The 23,431-nt window shown below is 35.8% G+C and overlaps 1 protein-coding gene across 7 annotated transcripts in view; it reads right to left on the reverse strand.

Annotated features, from left to right (window-relative positions):
* unc-104 (kinesin family member unc-104) overlaps positions 1-23,431 on the reverse strand; it is a 111,499-nt gene that overhangs the window by 7,606 nt on the left and 80,462 nt on the right. For 5 of the 7 annotated variants that reach the window (XM_074175868.1, XM_074175867.1, XM_074175864.1 and 2 more), the window contains 6 exons: positions 19,838-20,163; positions 19,528-19,783; positions 19,379-19,469; positions 15,483-15,833; positions 12,790-13,098; positions 3,928-4,117 (listed from right to left, as the gene is read on the reverse strand). In XM_074175868.1, the coding sequence (XP_074031969.1) occupies positions 3,928-4,117; positions 12,790-13,098; positions 15,483-15,833; positions 19,379-19,469; positions 19,528-19,783; positions 19,838-20,163 (1,523 nt within the window). The remainder of the gene's footprint in view (positions 1-3,927; positions 4,118-12,789; positions 13,099-15,482; positions 15,834-19,378; positions 19,470-19,527; positions 19,784-19,837; positions 20,164-23,431) is intronic. The other 2 variants (XM_074175869.1, XM_074175866.1) reach the window with 1 other exon arrangement.

Genomic DNA, 23,431 nt, shown 5'->3' on the forward strand with positions numbered 1-23,431 from the left:
CACAAGACTGAATAAATATTATTTATGAAAGATGAACATGATTACTTTCATTGAGCAGCCATGTTGTGAATAAATTATCGGAGAATTATTGAAAATCAAAAAATCATTACTTAATACATATAAACTGAATTCACATGATTCAAAAATTCCATCAATGCAATACATTGCAGAAATATAAAAAACTCAGAATCAAACTCTATTTAAATGAACAAAATATTAAATATAACACGAAAGTGGTGATTTCTTTCTCTCCCAAAATATTTTTCACTTCAAAGTTTTTTCTAGGATTGTTTGCAGTAGTATTAAGGTTTTCATACCTGTCGTTTCGTCTACCACTGCGGCTAACATTTTCAAAGACGATGCAACAACAGACGCTTTGTTCTCTATTAGCTCTTTGATTCTTGATTATTTATGCTATACTACAAAGAGAAATTGCAATTGATTGAAAAGTCTTGTTATGATCTGGAGTAATACTGAAGTAACAATACATATATTCCCTGAAGCCTCATGTACATCCGTTCGTCTTCGACATTATCACGACGTTTCGGCAAGATCCCACTTGCCATATTCATGTGCTATGCTTGGTAGCTGAATTCGAAACTGAACTGAACTTCAAGCAGAGCAAGTGGGATCTTACCGAAACGTCGTGATAATGTCAAAGACGAACGGATGTACAGATTGGGACAAATTGGAAACTTTCAAAGGGAAACTCCTGTTTTCAAACTAGATAGATGAAAACTGATGGCTTTGTCTGCGGGTCAAATTTTATGACAATGGTGAAAACCGTATATAATTATTTCTATGAAAACATTTTCAAAGCACTTTTTTACATAGAATTAATGGTGTAAAAAACTAATTTTTTCAAATAAGATATCAATAGTTATTGAAAACAATTTTTTTCAATGAGACACCCTATATATTCCTGCGTATTTCAATGAAGCTTAAAATTACCTTTCCAAAAATGTAGCACACTCGATGTTTTGCTAGTCATCTTTGAAATACAGAGCTTTCATGTTTTTTCGCGAATAATTTGAAACACACAAATACACAGAAAGAAATTGTTCAGTAGTAGTTATCAAATGTTGAGAAAGCTTTTCACAGCAGTAAATAAAACGCATAGTTTCAATAACACTAATAACAATTTATACTATATGTACTACTATTAAATGAAACTTCAGCATTATTAATAATAATCAGTTAACTAGGTTAGCGATCCAATATTTTTTCTGAAAAAGGGTTTGGTTGGGTAACAGGATCAATTTTTTCTTAAAAAAACAATTGTTTTCTTGCCGACGTTTCGAAATTAATTAAATTCTTCTTCGGGGCTCTGTAACAATGAATTTTCATAAATACACCTTCCACAAAACTTATCATCTATTATCGTTTTAATTTCACAAGAAATAATGTGTTCTCAATTAAATTACTCACCGAAAAGTAGTTTTTTCGTTCTGATGATAATACTGTTTTAAAAATCATTAGACATATTAGATATGTATTCGAAAAATAAAAATAAAAAACACATTGCAACAACAAATTTTCGAGACAACACCAACACAAAACGACATGAAACAAACGAATGGATTTATCTGTGATTCTTATGAGGTGGTGTCTGTTTTTCAATCAATGGCAGAAAGAAAAGGAATGAAAAAAGTGTAAATTATTCAGGTATTTTACGTATCAAATTGAAATACACGGTATTAAAGCGACATCGACATCTCTTCTAGTGTTAACACGATCGCATTTGAGGATATGTATCACTGCACTCAAAATTATTTTTGATAACTATGGTTGAACATCTAGAGTACTTGGATGATCAAAATAAAAAATGTGTCCGTATTCTTTTTCATGTTCATCGCAACCGTCTGGTTTGACCAACATAGCATTTGTGACAGCATAGCATACGTATCTCATATGCCTGATGATTTGTAAAATAGTATTATCATCAACACGAAAAAACTACTTTCCGGTGAGTAATTTAATTGAGAACTCATTATTTCTTGTGAAATTAAAACGATAATAATCGTATAAGTTTTGTGGAAGGTATATTTATGAAAATTCATTGTTACAGAGCCCTGAAGAAGAATTCAATTAAATTCGATACGTCAGCAAGAATACAATTGTTTTTTTAAAGAAAAACTTGATCCTGTTACCCAACCAACCCCTTTTTCAGATAAATAATAATAATAAAAAACAAACAATGAAATATATTCCTTCACAGAATAAAAAACTCTGATTTTCTTAACGAAACATTACTTTCGTTTAATATCAATATTTACATGTCACATGACCGATTTTGGAAGGTTTTTCTGGACTCAAGAGACAAAAATAAGCAGTGGCGTCCTGGGATGTTCAGATACAGCAGCACTAAAAATTTTCATATAAAGATACATGAAAAACAACTTTAACGATGTTTCTATTACTAAATCAATTTGAATAAAAGCCTTTTCATTTATTTCATGTGCCAATATGATAAAGGATGTTTTGTAATAAATTCTTCCATCAGTTGTAGATGACAGATTCAAATATTCAAAACAAATATCTAATTTAAATTAATGAATTGAAAAAAAAGGCGTCAGTCCATTCAACCTACTGTGTAGGTATATCGAGACTGGCTTGGACGTTTGAAGTTCATTTCTTTAGAATTGTTTACTGCCAGTCTTCAAGCAGAGCCCACTGACTAATAAGAAAAAAAACAGATTTTAAACAGATTACTTCGAATACAGTTTCTTGCAAGCATTTGAGGATGCTGGTGGAGACTGACACATCACAAACGTTGCGTGGGGTGGCGAACGAACTGGGCATCAGTTCCCATACGGGTTTTGATGGTTTAAAGCGTATTGGAGAAGTTAAGAAGATCAAAAAGTGGATGCCCCACGATTTGAACGATCGACAGAAATTGTCACGTATCAAGGTCTGGTCTTCTTTGTTTTTGCGCAACCAAAACGATCCTTCTTTGGATTTGATCGTCACGTGTGATGAAAAGTGGATCGTTAACGACAACAGGAGATATTTAGGACAGTGGTTGGACACCGAAGAGCCAACCAAGCGCGAAAATTCACCAAAAAAAAACCATGGTTAATGTATTGTGGCCAGCGGCAAAACCATCACAGCAGAGTACTGTAGTGAGGAAATTGATGAAATGTACTGGAAATTGCATCAGCAGCAGCCGGACTGGTCAATAAAAGAGTTTCGCTTCTGTTGCACGACGACACCCGTCCGCACGTTTCACAAATCACCGTCCGAAAATTAATCGAATTGAGCGTCGAAGATATGCCTCACCCACCATACTCCCCAGACCATTAGCCAACTGACTACTATCTTTTTAAGCACTTTGATAACTTACTCACCGGTAGAACCTTCGCCAATCAGGACCAGGCAAAAACGGCCTTCGTCAACTTCCTCGAATCCCGAGCACATAATTTTTATGCTAACGGAAGTAATCGACTTGTGCAACGTTTGCAAAAGTGCACTGATTCAAACTGCGCTTATTTCGATTAAATTGAATAAGTATTCAGTGAGATATTAGTTTAAAGTTATCTCAAAAAAACGGACTAAACTTTTGAACAATATTATATTTGTGAGCGTGGACGTCTTCCCTAACGAAAACCCATCTATGTGATATAATCTTTGGGTTTTGATTTCAACCAGTACAGTCATTATTGAATACTGGCAACAAGATTTGATTACAAAACATCCTTTTGAAACTACCATTTTATCCACTACGAATAAAGGCGCAGAGATTGCTCAAGCTATATTCAAATACAAATAAATTCAAATCAGTCCATGCAACATTCACAAACAAAGGTGAAGAATGATACTTAACTTGCACATTCACGAATAGTGAGAGGATAAGCGATTTCGGAAATTTGTAGGATTTGTACAGAAGAGAGATTTTAGGCGGGGGAAAGGAGACTAAAGGGAATCTACCTGGACTACCTGCTTCGCTGGCTCGTCGTAACAGCAATTCGTAGACTCCGGATAAGCGGTTAGCTTCAGCATTTCGGTAATTTCCAGAAAAGAGGTGTTTCAGAGATCTAGGACCTGTACGAGCGTCTCTTCCGTATATGACCATACTCAGATCCTTTGTAATGATGGCAGGTCGACCACAGTTTTCCAGCTAGAAGAAAAAGTTTGTTACTCTTTGAAGATAATACTGAAAAACTTGATTTATTTATTCATTCACGGGCTCAAATAAAGAAAGCAATGTTTCAATAAGTATTGCTAATATACAGGGTGTCCAATAAATTTGTTTCAATAATTATTACTAATATACAGGGTGTCCAATAAATGTGTGACATACCAAACATATCAACCCAATATCCTTGAGGATAGTGTATTTTCATTTCGTCTTCATAAGTTCACCGAATGGAGCTTTTTCTAAAGAGAGGTGAACAAAACTAGGGATAACTAGGATAACTAGGGAAGTTTTTTCAGTTTTTTCAAATGGAACATTCCAGACATAGGACGATCCCATAATAGTACACACAAGAATCGGAAATTTAGGCAAGCATGAAACTGTTAGTAGTATAGGTTATAATTTGACAAACACTTGTAGCACTAGTTTGCTTGTTGATAATTTTGATCTAGGTATATTAGATCATTATTCACAAACTGTTACCTAGACAAAAGACGTAAACAATGTATCTACAAATACTATCAAATTTAACGAAAAACGTGAATTTCGAAAACTTCTTGAGGGTAATATGGAATTCCTCAATAAATTTGCATCTGTCAACTTTGCCAATATAACGAAGCATTTGGTAGTTTTTTTGGGAAAATTTTCACTGGTGCTTTGAGACAGCCTTCCCCAAAATTTCAATATTTAAATGCCAAAAGCAGATCAATGAAAAATTTAATCTTTTATCATTGAGGCGCAAAATTGATGACCTCAAGTACTTGAATCGTTTGAGGAAACGAGAGAACTCTGAAATTTGTAACAATGCATATAAAATACATAAGAAAGCTGTTGAAAATGAAATAAGTCAAGAAACAATCAATCATTTTATGAAAAAAGTCAATGAATCCACCAACAAAAGTAAAAGGCTTTGGAATATTCTCAAACAGCCCTCTAAAATTAATGAAACCGAAAGTATTTCTATAAATCATGATAATAATTTAATTACTGATGAACTAAAAGTCGCAGAAACATTCAGAGAATATTTCTCGAATATTATAGATAAAAAAATTAAACTCCATTTCAGAGGAGGCCATTTAAGGTTGGGAACTACAATGCCAAATGTCAACACAACAATGTTTTTCTTACCAGCCACAGGAGTAGACGTAAAAGATATTGTGGAATCGCTACCTAATAGGCCTTTTCATCATAAGACGAGCGCAAGCATAACTGTCATATTGAAATGGCGGTAATTCAAAACATTCGTACTGTTTAAATTTACAAACAAATAAATTATTGGAAAAAAAACATTGATGGTGCTTTACTTGTTGATAATTCAGTTGAGGCTCATAATTGTGAACAATTAAAAAGGTGGTTAAAACGTCATGGGCGTCTGCAAAAAGGAAAAAAAGGGAGCTGATTAAGATGTTATCATCTCAGCATTTGTTTACTATCTAAAAACATATGAAAAAATAGTATATACAGTTTTATTCTCATTATTAATGTCAATTTATTTGATGTAATTGAAAATATATTTCAGTTGACAAGAGTATTACTTATGGAACTAATAAATAAATCAAGCCATTAGATATTACACAAGCTATAGATATGACATTATTAATTGACAAATATGTAAATACTGAATTGAATAAGTTTAATACAACATAATATAGGTATATGAAATTTACAGTCAAAAATGCAATAAGGAATAATGTACATATGTTGAAATTCCTGATAGCTTAAGCTTAAAGGATCAGAGTTTTGTTCAGCTGGATCACTTTCTCCAATGAAATGTAGTGAGCAAATATAAGTATCCTTGGTAACATCATCAATTGATTTAAAGCCTCGGTCACTCCTGCCACATTTTTTCACCCATAATTCACATTTTGTACATTTAGCACATGCTTTAATATGTAATTTGCTTGATGATTTGATTATTTTTTTTGCGATATTCAAGACAATGCTTTGGAAAATTTATAAAATAGTATCGTGTATCACTGTTACACACTTCATAAGAACACCGTTTTGTTGTTCCTTTTCGTACAGATAATATAATTATAATGGAGTATAAAATTTTTTTTCTGATTGTTTTTACTTACTAATTTATTTTTCTTTTACTTTTTTTACAATTAATAAACTTCAATTTATATTATAATTTTTAAAACATGAGTTGCGGGTTTTTTAACATGGTTGTTTACAAAAAACAGTACGAAAAAGATGGCTGATACTGAAGCATGCGCACAAAAAAAATTTGTGATGAAGAGGCCTATTAAAAAAGTACCGGATATGATGAGGTTTCTATCCAACTTGTCAAAGAATGTACTGATATTATATGTGAACCAATTGCGTACCTAATAAACTTATGTATTTCTTTTGGAGGCTATCCTGAGATCTTCTTAAAATCGCACAATTGATTCCGATATTGAAAAGTGGCGATTGCACTAACATAGAGAATTATCGCCCCATATCGATTATCAGCGTCTTCTAAAAAATCTTTGAAAAGATTATATCACGCAGAATAAATGACTACCTGAAAAGATTCGACTTGATGACCAAGTGCCAACATGACTTTCGAAAAAATCATTCAACGGAAACAGCAACACTCAAATTGGTTCAACAAATACATGATTCAATCAATGAGAACAAAGTCGTTGTGGGACTTTTTTTCGACTTAAGTAGAGCTTTCGATACACTGAGTTTTAAAATAATTTCAAAAAAACTCTTCAACATTGGTATCAGAGGCAATATTAATAGGCTCGTCGTGTCCTTCTTAACTAATCGATTTTTTAAAGTGAAACAGAATAATACATTATCTGACGAGTATTCTGTTACAACAGGAACACCACAGAGTAGTATTCTTGGTCCACTGATATTTTCACTGTATGTGAATGATCTTCCTGATAACATAAGTTATGGTAATGTATACCTTTATGCAGACGATACGTCTATCATCGAGCAAAACACCGGATGAAATGAATACCCAAGTCAACACTGTACTGCAAGAATTCAGTGAGTGGTGTTTTGAAAACAGATTGATTGTTGATGTCAATAAGACTGTTTGTATTGAATTTGCATATTCTCCTCGGAGTCTAAATAACTTCACCTTCAATTTTCTCAACGAATCGCTGAGATCAACAACTCGAACAAAGTTTTTTGGAACAATGATTGATTCCCTTTTCACATGGAGAGAACACATAGAGTTTACATCTAAGGAACTGAATCAATCATATTACCTAATAAAATCACTGAAAAGTAAACTAGATACCAAATATCTACTAACAGTTCATAACGCAAAATTTCACTCCATAGTATGTTGCAAAATTGCTGTCTGGGAATTAGCCACTGAAATTGACAAAATATTCGTAAAACAGAAGACACTGCTACGATTAATTTTTAACCTTGATTAAAGAATGTCGTGTAGAGGAATATTTCAAGAGAATAAAATATTAATTGTGGCAAGCATATTTATTTTAAAACTCATGACATATATCCATGAAAATAAAAGGCACTTCAACCTACGATCGGAAGTACATAAATATAGTACTAGAAAACACTATATGCTCACAAATCGAAAACACCTCTATACAAAATATGAAAAGTCTCCTGTGTTTGTTGGAACGAGTATTTATAATAAATTGCCAAACGGTGTAATATATATATATATATATATATATATATATATATATATATATATATATATATATATATATATATATATATATTTATATATATATATATATATATATATATATATATATATATATATATATATATATATATATATATATATCAAAAATGAAAAATTCGTGGATACAACACTCCAAACAGGGGGGCAAACCGCGGACACGTGTTTCTGGCTATTGGCCTCATCAGCTGCAGCCAAGTGTGAAGATGGGCAACACTTGTTTTCCGAAAGCAGGAAACAACACAAACGCATGTAGTCAACAACAGGAGCCAACCTGCTTTTGGCAAACAAGTGTTTCCCATCTTCACACTTGGCTGCACCGCGCTGATGAGGCCAATAGCCAGAAACACGTGTCCGCGATTTGCCCCTTGTTTGGAGTGTTGTATCCACGAATTTTTCATTTTAGATTTATATCATGCACACTCGATAAAATCTCTATTTATATATCTATATATATATATATATATATATATATATATATATATATATATATATATATATATATATATATATATATATATATATATATATATATATATTATACGATATATAGGTATCCAATCAAGATGTTATTTGACGTATCCCATCTATGTAATGTAGCACAAAGGATAAATGAATTATATCTATCTATCTATCTATCTATGAGTGATGGACTAAACAAGTAACGAAATGAAAAAAAAATTAAAAGGCACAAATTTACAGTAGATGTTCGAACAATATTCCATTTTAAGCTATGCAACACTAATAATAATAATAATAATATTTATTTTCCATAAGACATGAACATGTATTGGAATAGTCAGTTATATGAATGAATACAATCAAGAAGATCATACAGTCACATTAAAAAATTCTTGCACGGTATAAAAACTATAATTCAATAAAAACATTTTCAAATTGAATTTAAAAACATGGATTCTGTCAATTTCTCTGAGAAAAGAAGGTAACTTGTTGTTACCTTCTTTTCTCAGAAGAAAGAGTTAATATTTTGTATTGCTTGAAAAGGTCTCTACATGATGTTTGAGGTTCAACTCCTGCCAAGATTGGGAGAATTTTTTTTTGTGCGACAAAACACTTTGTGCTGATGAAGAACCACCCCAGAGACAAATGCCATATCTAATTCGCGATTCTACATGACCATGGTAATAATTCAGTATTTGATCACTGGTTAAAATCATTTTGAGGTTTCTCATTAAATATGTGGTATATGATAATTTGGAGGTAAGTTAGCTACAATGTTCTTTAAAGTTCAGACAGTGGTCTAATGTAAGCCCTAGAAATTTACATTCAGTGACATTAGAAAGTATCCTGTTGTTGGCATTTATTTTGATGTCAGAACAAGTTTTTTGCCGATGGTGAAATCGAATAGAAAAGGTTTTCTCAGAGTTAAAAAACAGAGAATTGGAATTGCACCATAAAACTAAATTATTTAGTGACCGGTTACACTCCTCCTTCAAAGAAATGTCGCATTTATCAGACACTAATAATGACGTATCATCCGCATACATAATGCATGTATACTCAGCGACTGCAGTATTCATATCATTACAATATAATACAAATAATAAAAGTGCCAAAACAGAACCTTGAGGGACCCCAATTTCCAGAGTTTGAGTTTCAGATTTGAATATACGCTGGTGATCGGTAAATGAGACAAACTGTCTTCTGTTTTTAGTCAAGGACTCAATCCAATTGAAGGCATTACCCCTAATGCCGTATGAATACATTTTTTTTAACAGGATCTTGTGGTCGACGCAGTCAAATGCCCTACTGAGATCACAGAATATCCCAACAGGGCATTCGCCGCATTCGATACTTTCCGACAATTTCCCTTCGAACTTCAATTAAAGTTATTCTTGTAATAGAGCGGAAAACTTCTCTGGTTCTACTCTTAATTTCTTCTGGTGTCGTTGATTTCTCTCGATATATTTCACCTTTAAAATATTTCCATAGATATAAATCTAGGGGCGTAAGGTCTAGCGGATCATGCTGGCCAGTGAATGGGTACGTTTCTTCCAATCCATTCATTCCTACCCCATCTGTTCAAAAATATCCTTACCCGATTTTAGTCGTCGGAGGGCGAACCATCATGTTGGTAATATAACCTATGCCTTTTGTCAATTGGTACATCCTCCAACAAATTTGATGAATCATTTTGGAGGAACTCTATAAATTGCTCTATTAAGAGGCCCGTCAAGAGAAACATAGTCCTATGACCTGATCCCCAATTATGACTTCCAAATATTTATAGACCATCTGTTTTGCTTATCGACTTTTCTCATCCAATGGGGTATTCTCTGTTGAGTAGTAGTGCATAATAATATGTCTATTTACCATGACATTACTTTTGAATATATACCCGTCAGAAAACAAAATATACTTCAAAATATTCAGTTCTTTGCTAATCGAATTCAATAAATTTTCGCAATACTAAACTCTCTTATCATAATCCGTTTCATGGAGTTATTTATGTAATTCAATTTGGTATGGATGAACTTTATTTTTGATCAACATTCTCTTCACGAAAGTATGACTTATATCCAACTTTCTTGCAATTTCACACGTACTTACATGTTGAAAGCATTACCGCTAATTCATTTTCTTCATTTGTTGCAAATGTATTTACTAACTTGCCTTTCTTATCCTTGATACTACTGTCAGCTTTTTCTGTTTCGTCACCTCATCCGACTCAAAGAGCGGTGTGCTTGGGACCCGATTAATTTCAACCCGGCTCTACGCAAAACAGAATATAGTTTATTTTTCTACATAATCTGATTTGGAAACACATTTTTCCTAGCGGATAGGCAGCTTTCTAATTCCTACCACGTAGAAAGATGCAGGTCGTGTCTGCAGCCAATTGCACACAGCCTTCAACCTCAGCAGCCTCCCAAAGCTTCCTTGAGCCAAACACATAAAAGTCACAGAATGACAGGTCTGGACTGCAAGGAGGGTGTTTCAATGTTTCCCACCCCAGATGCTCCAGTTTTTTCCTAGTCAAGGCTGCTGTATGGGGGCAAGCATTGTCATGGAGAAGAACCGCTTCCCTGATCGATAGGTCTCGTCTTTTGCGGCGATATGCAAGTCGGACTCGAAACGTCGCAGTAGTTGGCCGCATCAATTTTCCTGCGCTCGGGAAAAAAATCGAGATACAGCAATTCACGCTGGCCAAAAAAAAACGGTTGCCAAAACCTTGCCAGCCGACAAACGTGACTTGGCTTTCACTGGTCCAGGTTCTCCTTGTTTTCTCCACTCCATACTCGCTTGTTTAGACTCTGGGGTGTAGTGGTGCACCCATGTTTCATCACAGGTGATAATGTGAGTGAGACATTGGTCTCCTTGTTCCTGAAATCGTGTAAGAAGACGCCCACACACCTGAAGACGATGCAATTTCTGGTCAGCTGTGAGAAGGCGTGGAACTCACCTGGCGCACACCTTAAGGTACCCTAGCTCCTCTGTGGATATGGAGTAAGTGCTCCCATAACTTATCCCGACCTCAATTGCAATTTCAGAAGTGGTAAGATGTCTGTAATCATCAATAAGCCGTCGAACACTGCTGATGTTGTTCTTTGTAATGCTGGTGGGAGGTCTGCGGTCATGGCTCTCATTTTCAACACGATCACGACCCTCCACGAACTGTTTATGCCATGCAAACACTCTGGCTCGCGACAGTATCTCTTCCCCGAACTGGGCAGTCAATCTTTTCAAGATTTCAGCCGGTTTTACGCCTTCTGCGGCGAGAAACTTGATTACAACACGTTGCGCAATTGACGGATGTACCTCTTGTTCCGACATCGTCACGGTGGACACTGAGAGGGTCGAGGAGGCAAGCCCACGTGCTTCTCCTACTCCTGACAAACCTACCCAACCACAAACATAGCGGGAACGTTCTCCCTCCACTATTATGCCTAAAGTTCAACATCTCCATCTCACGAACAAAGCACCAAGCGAGGATGAACATTCCCATGTATCAATCCTCTTGACAGAAATCAAATTGAGTTAGATTACTGTATCGAGGAAACATATGAGAAATTGAATATTTCAAAATGGAATTTCGAAACATTCATCTCTCCCAAAATACCTACAACGTAGATTCTCGTAAATGCATGGCGGAAAACAACTACTTCCCCGGCTGATACGACGCTAGAAATTGAATTAGAACTGCCAGACAATCAACAAGAAACGTCTGCAAGACTATCAACAAGAGACATCTGCACGACTATCAACAAGAAACATCTGCACGACTATCAACAAGAAACATCTGCAAGACTATCAACAAAAAACATCTGCAAGACTATCAACAAGAAACATCTGCAAGACTATCAACAAGAAACATCTGTAAGACTAACCTCCGTGAGGTTTCTTGCATAAATGTCTCTCAGATATAATTCAATGTCCTGCGTGTTTGAAGATTTTATTTTGAAATAATTATTTTTTCATATGTATGTATCTTTTCTCGATACAGTAATCAAACTTATTTTGATTTCTAATTTATGTTACGGAATCAGCAGAATGTATATATTTCGTATGTTATAATTATTGTTATTATTAGATTTCAAAATATTCAGTAGTCCACTGTCAAATGTCATGTGTCAACAGTGATTCATGGATGGATATCATGTTGGTTTCAAAAACTTGCCCTTTACCTAATAACTTCATGTTCATATCAATAAATTTATAATAAACCACAACATAAATATTCTTTATTTTTGTTTACACTTCAACTCTGAACATATATTACAAATTGAGTGAAGATTTTTTCTGCTCCTACATAAAAACAAACTGATCTTTAGCGTTTATTTTCCAGTCACAGAAATTTTACTGTAGATGTTTTTTCATTGAAATAACAATTGGGCATAACTAATATCATTATTTATCATTTTTTGTGTGCCAATAGTTTGGTAAGTAAAGAATTTTTTCAGTTGAAACCTTATTATTAATGTTAATCAGCAATATATAGGGTTTAGTTTCAGAAATAGTGGTTAGCACTTACCTCAAGATAGGCGGATATCGTCATGAATATCTGTTCACCCTGCGAAGTGACCCTGTTCAGCAACGGGGAATTGTGAAGAGAACTATCCCAAGCTGCTTCGAACCTAAACATAACCCTGTCGTCTCCGGGTATTTCGAGATATTCTCCCGGGAACAGTCCAAGAGACAAAACAGAGTTGTCATTGTCCTCATCTTCTTCGGATTCGGGAGTATTCCTTATTCTACCCACAACTAATTCCCGAACGTCTCGCCATCTAATTTCAGCAGCGAGATCGTGTACAATAGTCATACGGATACGACGTTGTATACCCTGAAAAATTGTATACTCATAGACAGAAGGTTTGGGACGATATTATTTATTATCTTTTTAAAGTAAATCCTTCTTCATTCATACCAGTTTTGAAGAAATATCATATTTTGAATTTGGACCATATTCCAATTCAATTAGTAGTACTCAGTCAAACATCTATCTCTTGAAAGAAATGTGGTCTTTGTTTTAATTAAAAGGGGTATATTTTTAGAAATATTTATTAATTCCTAGAAATACTTATATACATTTGAGAAAAAAAAAACAATTTAGCAAAAATCCCTAACATAGTCACTTTCAACAAAGTGATGAAACACAGAGAGGAAGGTTAGACAAGACGAACGAAATTAGATAGGTTATCTATCAATATGTTATAAAAAGTCAACACAGTATTATCTATCAAGTTAAATAGCGATCCTCACATCAAAGAACAAGGGTGGAGTTTCCTATCTCAATATTTTATTCAGTCAGTGTTTTTAATTCAGATAGATCATTATAGATAGTGATAGATCATTAATTACTGAGGTTGATTTTTGAGTATTAAATTATAATTTTTATATTAGTTTTCATTAAAGTTTTAGGAAAAGCTCAGTAGTTTTCAGTTTTTCTTCGACTACTATCCAAGAAACACTTCATTGTGAGATTTTCACTTCACAGTTTTAAGCTTTTATAGACACAGGTGTGTCTATATGTATACAGGGTCTTTCACGACAAGCGTTCGTTAGGAATATATAGAGAACGATTCAAAATAAAAACTTGAAATTTTATGGTAGTGAGTTTTACAAAATTGCCTTCTCAACTAAAATATTTTTAACTTTCGGTCTCTTTCCATTATACGGGAAGTTGAGGGCAACTTCCTTATTTCAAATGGAACACCCTATATTTTATTACATTTTTGAATTTCTCAGCACATTTTAGGACCACGTTGTATAACAAACAAAGGCTATACCCAAATTTGTAAGTTTTCGAGATATTAATTTTTTCTGAAAAATTTTACAGTTACAGCACCACTATTTCTTGAGGTAGGTCAAATCCTGTATGAACATTACAGTTTTGGTCTTATTGTCATTCAATATAAGTGTGTTTCTCCTGAACCACTCTTCTGCCTTACAGAGGCTATGGATATCAGACCGGGATAATCTACTGCATTGACCAGCAAGTTTGTGTCATCTGCAAAATCTGTCATTTTGCAATTTTCCCCACAAATCTCCTCCAACATCAATGGGCCAATTATACTACCTTGTGGTACCCCAGTATCAATTGATTTTATGTCTGATTCAGCTTTGATTCCCTCCTCCTTATTAATTACTACCATTTATTTTCTAAATAAACGTATTCATATTTTCTACTTGATATATAAGATTTAAGCTATTTCATCGCAAGGCCATGTATGCCATATAATTCCAGCTTTTGTATAAGAACTGTGTGTTTCAAACAGTCAAAAGCTTTCGACAGGTCTACAAATAATCCCAATGTCAAATTATTGTTCTCAAGTTGTAACAATATATTTTGAATGAACTGAAAAATTGCTGTATGTGTTGATTTCCCTTTCTGATATCCATGTTGCCACTTACTGATAAGATTACACTGCCTGAAGAAATCCATCATCCGTTTGCATATTACAGCTTCAAAAATTTTTGAGAATGAAGACAGTAGACTAATTTGTCTAAAATTTTCTAGTTTAGAGGGATCCCCCTTTTTCAATATGGGTTTGACTAATGCTAGCTTGAGTGAGACAGGAAAAATTCCGTATTTCAGAGAATTGTTCACAGTATATACAATCGGATCTATCATTTCTTCTATACATAATTTAATAATTTTATAGGGGACATCATGTCCATAAGTTGGAGACCGCACTTATCAAGAAGTTATTATAGTCGTTTCATTTCCTTCAATATATCTACACTGTAGGACTGACACCTATCAGAAAACAACTACTCCCCTGGCTAATACCACGAAGAGCGTTGTATTATATCCGACAGGTGTCACTGCAGGATTCTTCACTGAAGTTATTCCTGCATATGCTGTTAGCGATACAACTGTATAAAACTTTCAATTCTATGGATGGAATGATGGATGGAATCAATTTTCAATTATTGCAACACACTTGCAACTTACAACATGAAATGATGATTTTCCATAATTAAAAATCGGATTCCTTCAGAGTATCATTCCTCGAACTAGGCTAAAGCGAATGACAAACAACATATTTGTCATAGCCCCATCTGCCCGTGAACGAGGTAACCAGGTATCAGTCCATTAACCTACAGTATGGGTGAGTTGAGACTATCCTAAACGAATTGTTCTTTTAGATAATTCAAAGCTATTTATTCGTTTGGTCATTTGTGAAACACTCATTTTAAGTTCGAAAATCTTATAAAAAATACCTGATGTAATAAGAAGAGTCCTCTGCAGGGAAAGTCGTCACTATGCTCCACCACCGACGGAACATACTCCCCATTGGGTGCCAGCTCACAAATCTCGAACCAAACCAAAACGTCAGCTTTGGCGTGGATGTGAGCAGTGCAAGGAGAAGGCAGGGCCCCAAACTTGCTCGATCTCACCGGTTGCGAGATCGGTATGGATGGAGGCAACATCCTTCTAGGTGGCTGGCGAATGCTTCCTTCCAGTTTCGCATCCTTATGCAGAGGATGCTGCTGATAGTGGCCAAATACTTCGAATACTATCGGCTGACTTTTGATGTAGTCGACAAAGGATTTTGTAGTGGATACCGTGATCTGAAATTAGAACAAGAATAATAATTATAATGATCGTCTTCATTATTTCAACTCAGAAGGTTACTAAACCTACCTACCCAGAAAGCTACTGTATAGCAAAACACGTGTCATATTTGTTTGCGGTTATGTAAACTGGCCAGTGAAAATCTCACAATAAAGTATTACTTGAATGTGTTATGGATTTCCATCAAGTATCGACCAATTCATCACATTTACCATCTCCATGAGTTACATGAGTTTTGTTAATAATAATTTTAATTAATAATAATAATAATAACGGAAACCGGAGGCACAAGGTCAACCATCTGTTTTATATGGATGATCTTAAACTTTATGCCTCTGGAGAGAAGGATCTCCATCAGTCCTTGAGGGTGGTGGAAGAGTACACTCATGCTATCGATATGAAATTCGGGACAGACAAATGTGCAATGGTCAATCTCAAAAGAGGACGATGCGGGGACTACGGAGAGGATGTGCAGCTTGTAGATGGAGGCATCCTACACCATCTGGATGCCGGAGAGACGTATACTTACCTCGGGGTGGAACAACGCCACAAGAGGTAACAGCAGTAAAAAACTCTCTCCGCGACAAGTATCAGCACAAACTTCGACAGATCTGGTCATCGGAACTGTCGGGGAGGAACAAAGTTGCTGCAACAAATATGCTTGCCGTTCCAATCTTACTCTACTCGTTTGGAGTAGTGAAGTGGACTCGGGAGGAGCTGTATCCAACTCGACGTAAAGACCCGAAAAATGATGCGTCTCATAGGAGTTTGCATCCCAAATCGTTCGTTCCACGGTTGTACTTCCCCGACAACAGGGAGGCGGTGGATTTTTGAGTTTGGAGTGTCTATATGACAGAATAGTACTGGATACAGCCTGTAAAGTCGTCAGGAGTTCCCCTTCTCTGCATGGTCCGCGACCATGAGAGAGCGGAAATTAGTGCATTTCTCTTTAGGGCAGCTGCCCGAGCAGCTGATGAACTCGGTATAGTTTTCGATTCTGAACGAGGTGACCACAACTCTGTCATCGAGTTGGAACCCGTTCAGCAAAAAGCTCAGATAAAAGCCGCAGAGATCACCTTACTTCTGCGGAGACACAAGACCTTGGCTTATCAAAGCGCCTGACGTTCGCTTTTCTCAGGTCGAGTGGGCTGAAGACGGAAACTGAGGGGTTCATCATGGCTTGCCAGGATGGTGTCTTCAACACCTTAGTCTACTGCAGTCGCGTGATGGATATAGAGGTTCCTGACACAAGGTGCAGGACCTGCCGCGAGGCGCCCGAGACCCTAATGCACTTGCTATTAGCATGTCCAGCATATGCGGTCTCGGCCTATATCCATCGACATAACTCGGCCCTAAGAGTGCTATATTACCATCTACGGCACTCTTACGGTATTGACGAGATACCGGTGTTGCCCTACGCTCCGGAGGATATTGAATCCGATGTGAGAAACGAGAAGTGCCAAATTTATTGAAACTATTTGTTCCCCATCCCCAGGCTCATGCAAACTAATAAGCCTGATGTAGTCCTTCTCGACCACCAGACCAAAACGATATTTGTCGTGGAGTTTTCAGCTTCTGGCGGAACGAATATCGTCAGAAGAGAGGAGGAAAAACGAATAAAATATCGAGATTTTCTCTTCGAACTCCGCAGACTCTATCCATATCACTCTGTCAAGATGGTTGTTCTGATTATTGGAGTCCTTGGTGGACTCGAATCTTAAAATCATACCGGCTTGCCGCACTAAGGCAGAAATCTTAGCCGCACAGATGCAGAAGGCTGTCATTCTTGGCTCACTGCGCTTGCTCAGGGCACATAATTCTCCAACCCAATAATCACTTATCCCACGGTGTGGGGAGTGGTCATTGGTTGAAGTGAAATTGACAACAAGATGTAGCACCACCACATTACTCCAGACAAGTAAGAAACTATTTGGATACTACTTTTCTCGGTCGTTGGATTGGCCGTCGAAGTCCTACAGAATGGCCAGCCCGCTCGCCAGATTTGACACCTTTCGACTTTTTTATGGGGTTATTTAGAGCTTCAATATTGGATATATGGCAGAGGATAATAAATATTTGTAGAGATATTGAAGTTACTGTGTTCGAAAATGTTCGGCGTGAAATATCGGATAGGCTGCTCATATGTCAAGAAGTTCAAGGCAACTATTTCGAGCATCTTCTGAACTGACCTCAAGCTTTTTACCTCATATTATCTAGTTGAATGTCATGGTATTCAGGCAATTACTAAAAGTTCCACCATTTTGTAGTAGTTGAAGATATTAACATTATATTCTAGGGTTGTGAAGCCTTTATCAGGAGCTTCAAAAAGATGTGTCACAAGATCCCCCTTTCCATTTAATGTTTTTCCCAGATGGCGCCCAGTCGCCATCTTGAAAGTTTCAACTGTCAATTTCACTTCAAAATAAAGTATTCATGCATTAATTTCATTACCCAAATTTCAATTTTTTGAGTTGACCCATTCAAAAAATAAAAGGGGGAGGACATTAAAGAAATGCACTGTATAAAATATCTAGTCTCAATTTCATAAAGATTTGACACAAAATAATAATTGTTTTGTTCATATCAAAGCAAAATTCAACCATTCAGTCTTTCAAACTTGATCTTATGAAGCACAATAAAGAAAACTAGCCACTATTTGAATATATTTGAAGTTTCTTGTCCCCAAAAGACATATGACGCTCTATGTATTCATTCAGAATGATGGCATGTAGGACTTCTATTTATACAAAGTTCATTATAGTTGTTTCAAAAGTGTTGTCCGTTTTCATGAGTCTACTTTGAAATGTAATATCTCAGTGACTTTGAATAAGTGCATTTTTGCCAATGTAACGCAATTCGATCAATTCCGTCAGCATAAAAATTGTGTGCTCGGGATTTGATGGAGTCGACGAAGGCCGTTTTCACTTAGTCCTGATTGGCGAAGGTTATATCGGTCAGGAAATCATCGAAGTGTTCGAAAAAATGGTAGTCGACTGGCGAGAGATCTGGGGAGTATGGTGGATGAGGCAGAACTTCGACGCTCAATTTGTTTAATTTTCGGAAGATGATTTGTGAAGGAGGTGAACAGGCGAGCTTTTTGACCTTTCCAATACGTTTTAAACCATCAAAAATTATATGGGAGCGGACACCCAGTTCTTCCACCAGACTAAAATCTCCGGAACGAAATTTCGCAAACCAACGTCAAACAATACGTTCATTAACAGTATTATTGCTAAATGCCTGGTTAATTTTTCTTGCTCTTTCGGCAGCGTTCTGGTTCAATTCCGATTTGTAGAGAAAAAATTGGCTGAACATCGCTTAACAACATTTTACAGTAATGAGCAAAAAAGATGCAAAAAATTAAAATTGGGAAAAAAAATCAACAGCATCAATATCTATAGTACAAAATTCTCCATAGAACAGTAACCAAGACACAGTAGAATAAATATTTATTGAGATATGGAGCTACAAAAACATATGAGATTGAAACGAACAGAACTTTTGGAACATCTTAATATAATGGAGTTGGATTTTTACTTACATTCTGGACATGATAAAAACCAAGAGGAGTTCCCTTTCCGGTATTTTTCACAGGTTCCGTTGAGAAAGCTTCATCGTGTCTGTGAAGGAAGCTGAAATTAAAAAAAAAATTAGAATGTCTCATAAAACATAACCTAGCTTAGTCCTTACTTGAACTGACAGAAAATGTCTGCGTACTCCGTCGAAATTCCTACTGCCTGTAACACGGTTACTCTAAACGTAAACTCCTTTCCAATACTCAGATGGTCTGGTATTTCCTCCTCTTTCAAATCAGACGATATAGAGCTATCTCCCCTCCCAGAATCAGCATCACATTCGATGAGTTCATCCAACTTAATCGGATCGATATTATTTTGACCTTCAACTATTCTTTCTTCCATATTGCGAATGTTACGATCCATTATAGCTGCAAAAACAACGAATATTATAAACCACCCTCTGTAACCTACATGGAACTTACTCTTTGGGGTTGACTCGAAGGCTATCCTTGCGCTCTGACGTACCCCCACTTGGTCAGAGTTATCTTCGTCCATTACTGCCTGAACTGCAACCTTGAGGTAACCTCTAACATCGCCTTTTTCGCTAACGATTGCGACTTTGTGGATGAGCGTGATTGGGTACAAGAGATTGCTTAGGTAGACGAACCCTCTACCTACCATTCTGAACCAAGGAAATCTGTCGTAGAAGGGATCGCCCCCAGTTAAAGATTCGACGTTATAGTCTGGCGATGTGGGAGACATTTCAGCTTCGTTGTGGTACATTTCTCGCATGAGTTCCAAACGTTGCCTGAAATAATATGTAAGAGTAACCATTATATCAGATGCGAGAGAATGAAATAAATGTACAAAATTGAACAATCACAGGAAATGACAAAAGTTGGTGCCACCATAATAAAAAGCTTCAAATAATATTTCCAAAGAAAATGCTTTACAGTAAGAAGCATTTGAGGCCAACTCATATATTTTCAAGGGTCCATAAGGGAATGCAAGCAGTATACAGGATATAAAACGCGGTGACCGTCCGTATTTTGGGAAATAATAGAATTCATATCTTAAAAATTTGCAAAAGTGGTTTTTTCAATATGCTTTTTCGAATGAAAATAACGGTGGAAGTTACTTAATTCAAATGTAACACCCTGTATATTTTCACATTTTTTAATACCTGACATAATTCTAAAGTGAGTTTATGTAATACATCCTATACCAAAAATGAACCGTCTCGAGATATTTATTTGTTTACTCAAAAAAACTAGATATTCGGCTCTCGAGTGATTCAAAAGTTTGATAGAATACATAAATAAGCTATTATTGATTCAAGATGTTTAGAATCAACGACTAATTCTGAAGATATAGAAAAGGGGCAAAACTTAGTTTTCGCAAATGAAACAACCTCTATTTAAGAGACATTTTCAGTGTCACTATCCTTCGGGTTCGAAGGCCTTGGAAAAAATTACAAAAATCCATGCCGTGGAAACACAAGCAATACAGGAAAGTAGTGATTCACATTAGATGTGAATCGCTGGATATCAAATCCCTTTGGAAAAACGTTCTTAGGAAGTTTATTCCACAAATACGCCGTTCTTCAAATGAAAGAGTTCTCAAACAGTTAAGTTAGAGGTGTACTGAGTTGAACCTCAAAACGATGATGTGCCAAGTCACTTGAACACTTTCCGTGAAAGTATGAAAGTGAAACAAATCTCCAACTTTTCTTCGATGTTCCAGACTATCAAGGTTGCAAGTGATGTTCGCGTCTCCAATCAGGCGGATGGCTCTTTTCTGGATGGAATCCAGCAGCTTCAGAGTATGTTTGGGGGCCGGGCCTCATACATGAGAACAATACTCCAAAGAAGTCTAGCTGAGCTTTATAAGCATCAAAAGTTGCTGATGTGTGTACAGCTTTCTGATTCGGAACAGTGTACCAAGCGTTTGAGAAGCAGCCTTTGCAATTCCAGCGACATGGGTTGTAAATTTTAATCACCAACAAACTTATCGAAGCAGAAAGCTGAATTGTCTGACCTGACATTATTATATCCGGTTCAGAGACATTTATTTTTTTGGAGAAAACCGATGCCTGGGTTTTTTTGGCATTGGATTGAACCTAGTCACTTTCATCCCAATTCTAAATTACTTCCAGATCCTCATTAACTTATTTAACCTCCTGTTGCCGGTGAAGATGTCCATCTGCAGCCGATGTTCTAGAACTTATGATGCACTGATTGGAACATTTGGTGTAGTAATGAATATTACTGGAGTATTTCCCAACACCAAATCGTTATTTTTAACACCTCGATCATCAAGTGATCATCTTCAAAGAGGAAGATTAAAACTGAAGTGGAACAAAGAGGAAGATTTAATCTTCCTCTTTGAAGATGATCACTTGGTGATCGAAATACGTGTCGAGCTGTTAAAAATAACGATTTGGTGTTGGGAAAAAACTCCAGTAATATTGATGTCCTAGAATCCAAATGTAATGACGAGACAAGTGTGCTGTCATCAGCAATGTAATATACTGGATTCGTGGTTTTTTCCAATAAGTCGTTGATATACAATAAAAAGAGGATTGAAGACAATATGGATCCCTGAGGAACACCAGCGTTGATGGTGAAATTATTCGAGAGTTATCCATCGACGACCACAAGTTCTTCCAGGAAGCTGAAGAGCCATACACAAAAATTATCCGACAAGTCATAGCACCGAAGTTTGGCCAGCAAACCTTCATGTCACACACGGTATATCAAGCACAACAGCTATTGATTCTTCATGTTTCTCGATTGCGTTATTTCAAATATGGTGACATATGTGCTGATATTACAGAAAAGGGCAGTAAGATGTCTCTGTAAAGTCAAACCTAGGGAATCATGCAGAAATTATTTTGCGGCCAATAAGATTTTAACCTTCGTTGCACTGTTCATTCTAGAAACTGTATGTTTGGTGCACAAACATAAAACAGAGTTTGACTTTGTCTCTTCTCCTTATGCTACTTGTAATAGCATATTTAATATAATACTTCCTATACCTAACTCAACATTAATCAAGGATTCCATTTTTTATAATGGTGGAAAATTATTCAATCACTTACCAGTAGATATAAGGTCTCCAAATCTGATCAACGTACAATTTATTTATTTATTTATTTAATTGACACTTTGGTACATTGAGTACATGTGCTAAGTCATAATTAAAAAACAAAAATAAAACTACAGAAGTTGAACAATACAAAAACAATAAATATGGTTCACGTCCACAAACTTTCACAACATAGAAGTATTATATAAAAAATCGGAGAAGCTCTAGCAAATACTCTCAAAATGTCATGAAAAAGTGTCGTGCAAGAATTCCTCAAGACTGTAGTAACATTTCTGTAAGAGAAGTTTCTTCACCTCAATTTTAAAAAGTTTATCTGACTCGATTTTCCTAATAGATGCCGGCAAGTTATTATAACAGTTTGTTGTATTAAATAGTGGGGAGCATCTAAAGTGAGCCGTTTTGTGTTTCCCATGACGGTATCTCTACCATGTATATCCGCATTTGTGACAAATTCAGTTATATTGTTACGGGCAAAAGTGACACACTTCAAGATAAATAAAGAAGGTGCCGTCAATAGGCCTTCTCTTAAGAAAATTGGTCTACAACTATCTTGAGAATCTATATTAAAAATTAGTCTCAGCAATCTTTTCTGAGCAACAAAAACTCGTGGAAATTCCCTTGCACACCCCCAAGAAATGATATTAAAGCTGATGTGAGAATAAGCCATAGAAAAATAGACATCCATCAATCCAAAATTATCTAGATTGTTTTTCAATTGTTCGATTGAGTAATATGCGGAATTGAGTTTGTTGCAGACCTTCTGAATATGACCGCTCCAGGTCATATTTAATTCAAGAAAGCAGTTAGAAATTTGCTAGCTGATAGACCCTATTATAGCTTGCAAGAGTATTTTAATGAATCATTTTAAAAGTGTATTCCATTTTATATTTATTTTTATTGTATTTGTACCTGTTTTATTCAAACCTTTATTAATTGCCAGTTTTTATCTATACACCATTAGTTATACC

The sequence above is a fragment of the Leptinotarsa decemlineata genome, unplaced genomic scaffold (assembly GCF_025532065.1).
Source record: "Leptinotarsa decemlineata unplaced genomic scaffold, Ldec_3_MD MMD2_tig00001393_RagTag_RagTag, whole genome shotgun sequence".
NCBI classification, from domain to species: Eukaryota; Metazoa; Arthropoda; class Insecta; order Coleoptera; family Chrysomelidae; genus Leptinotarsa; species Leptinotarsa decemlineata.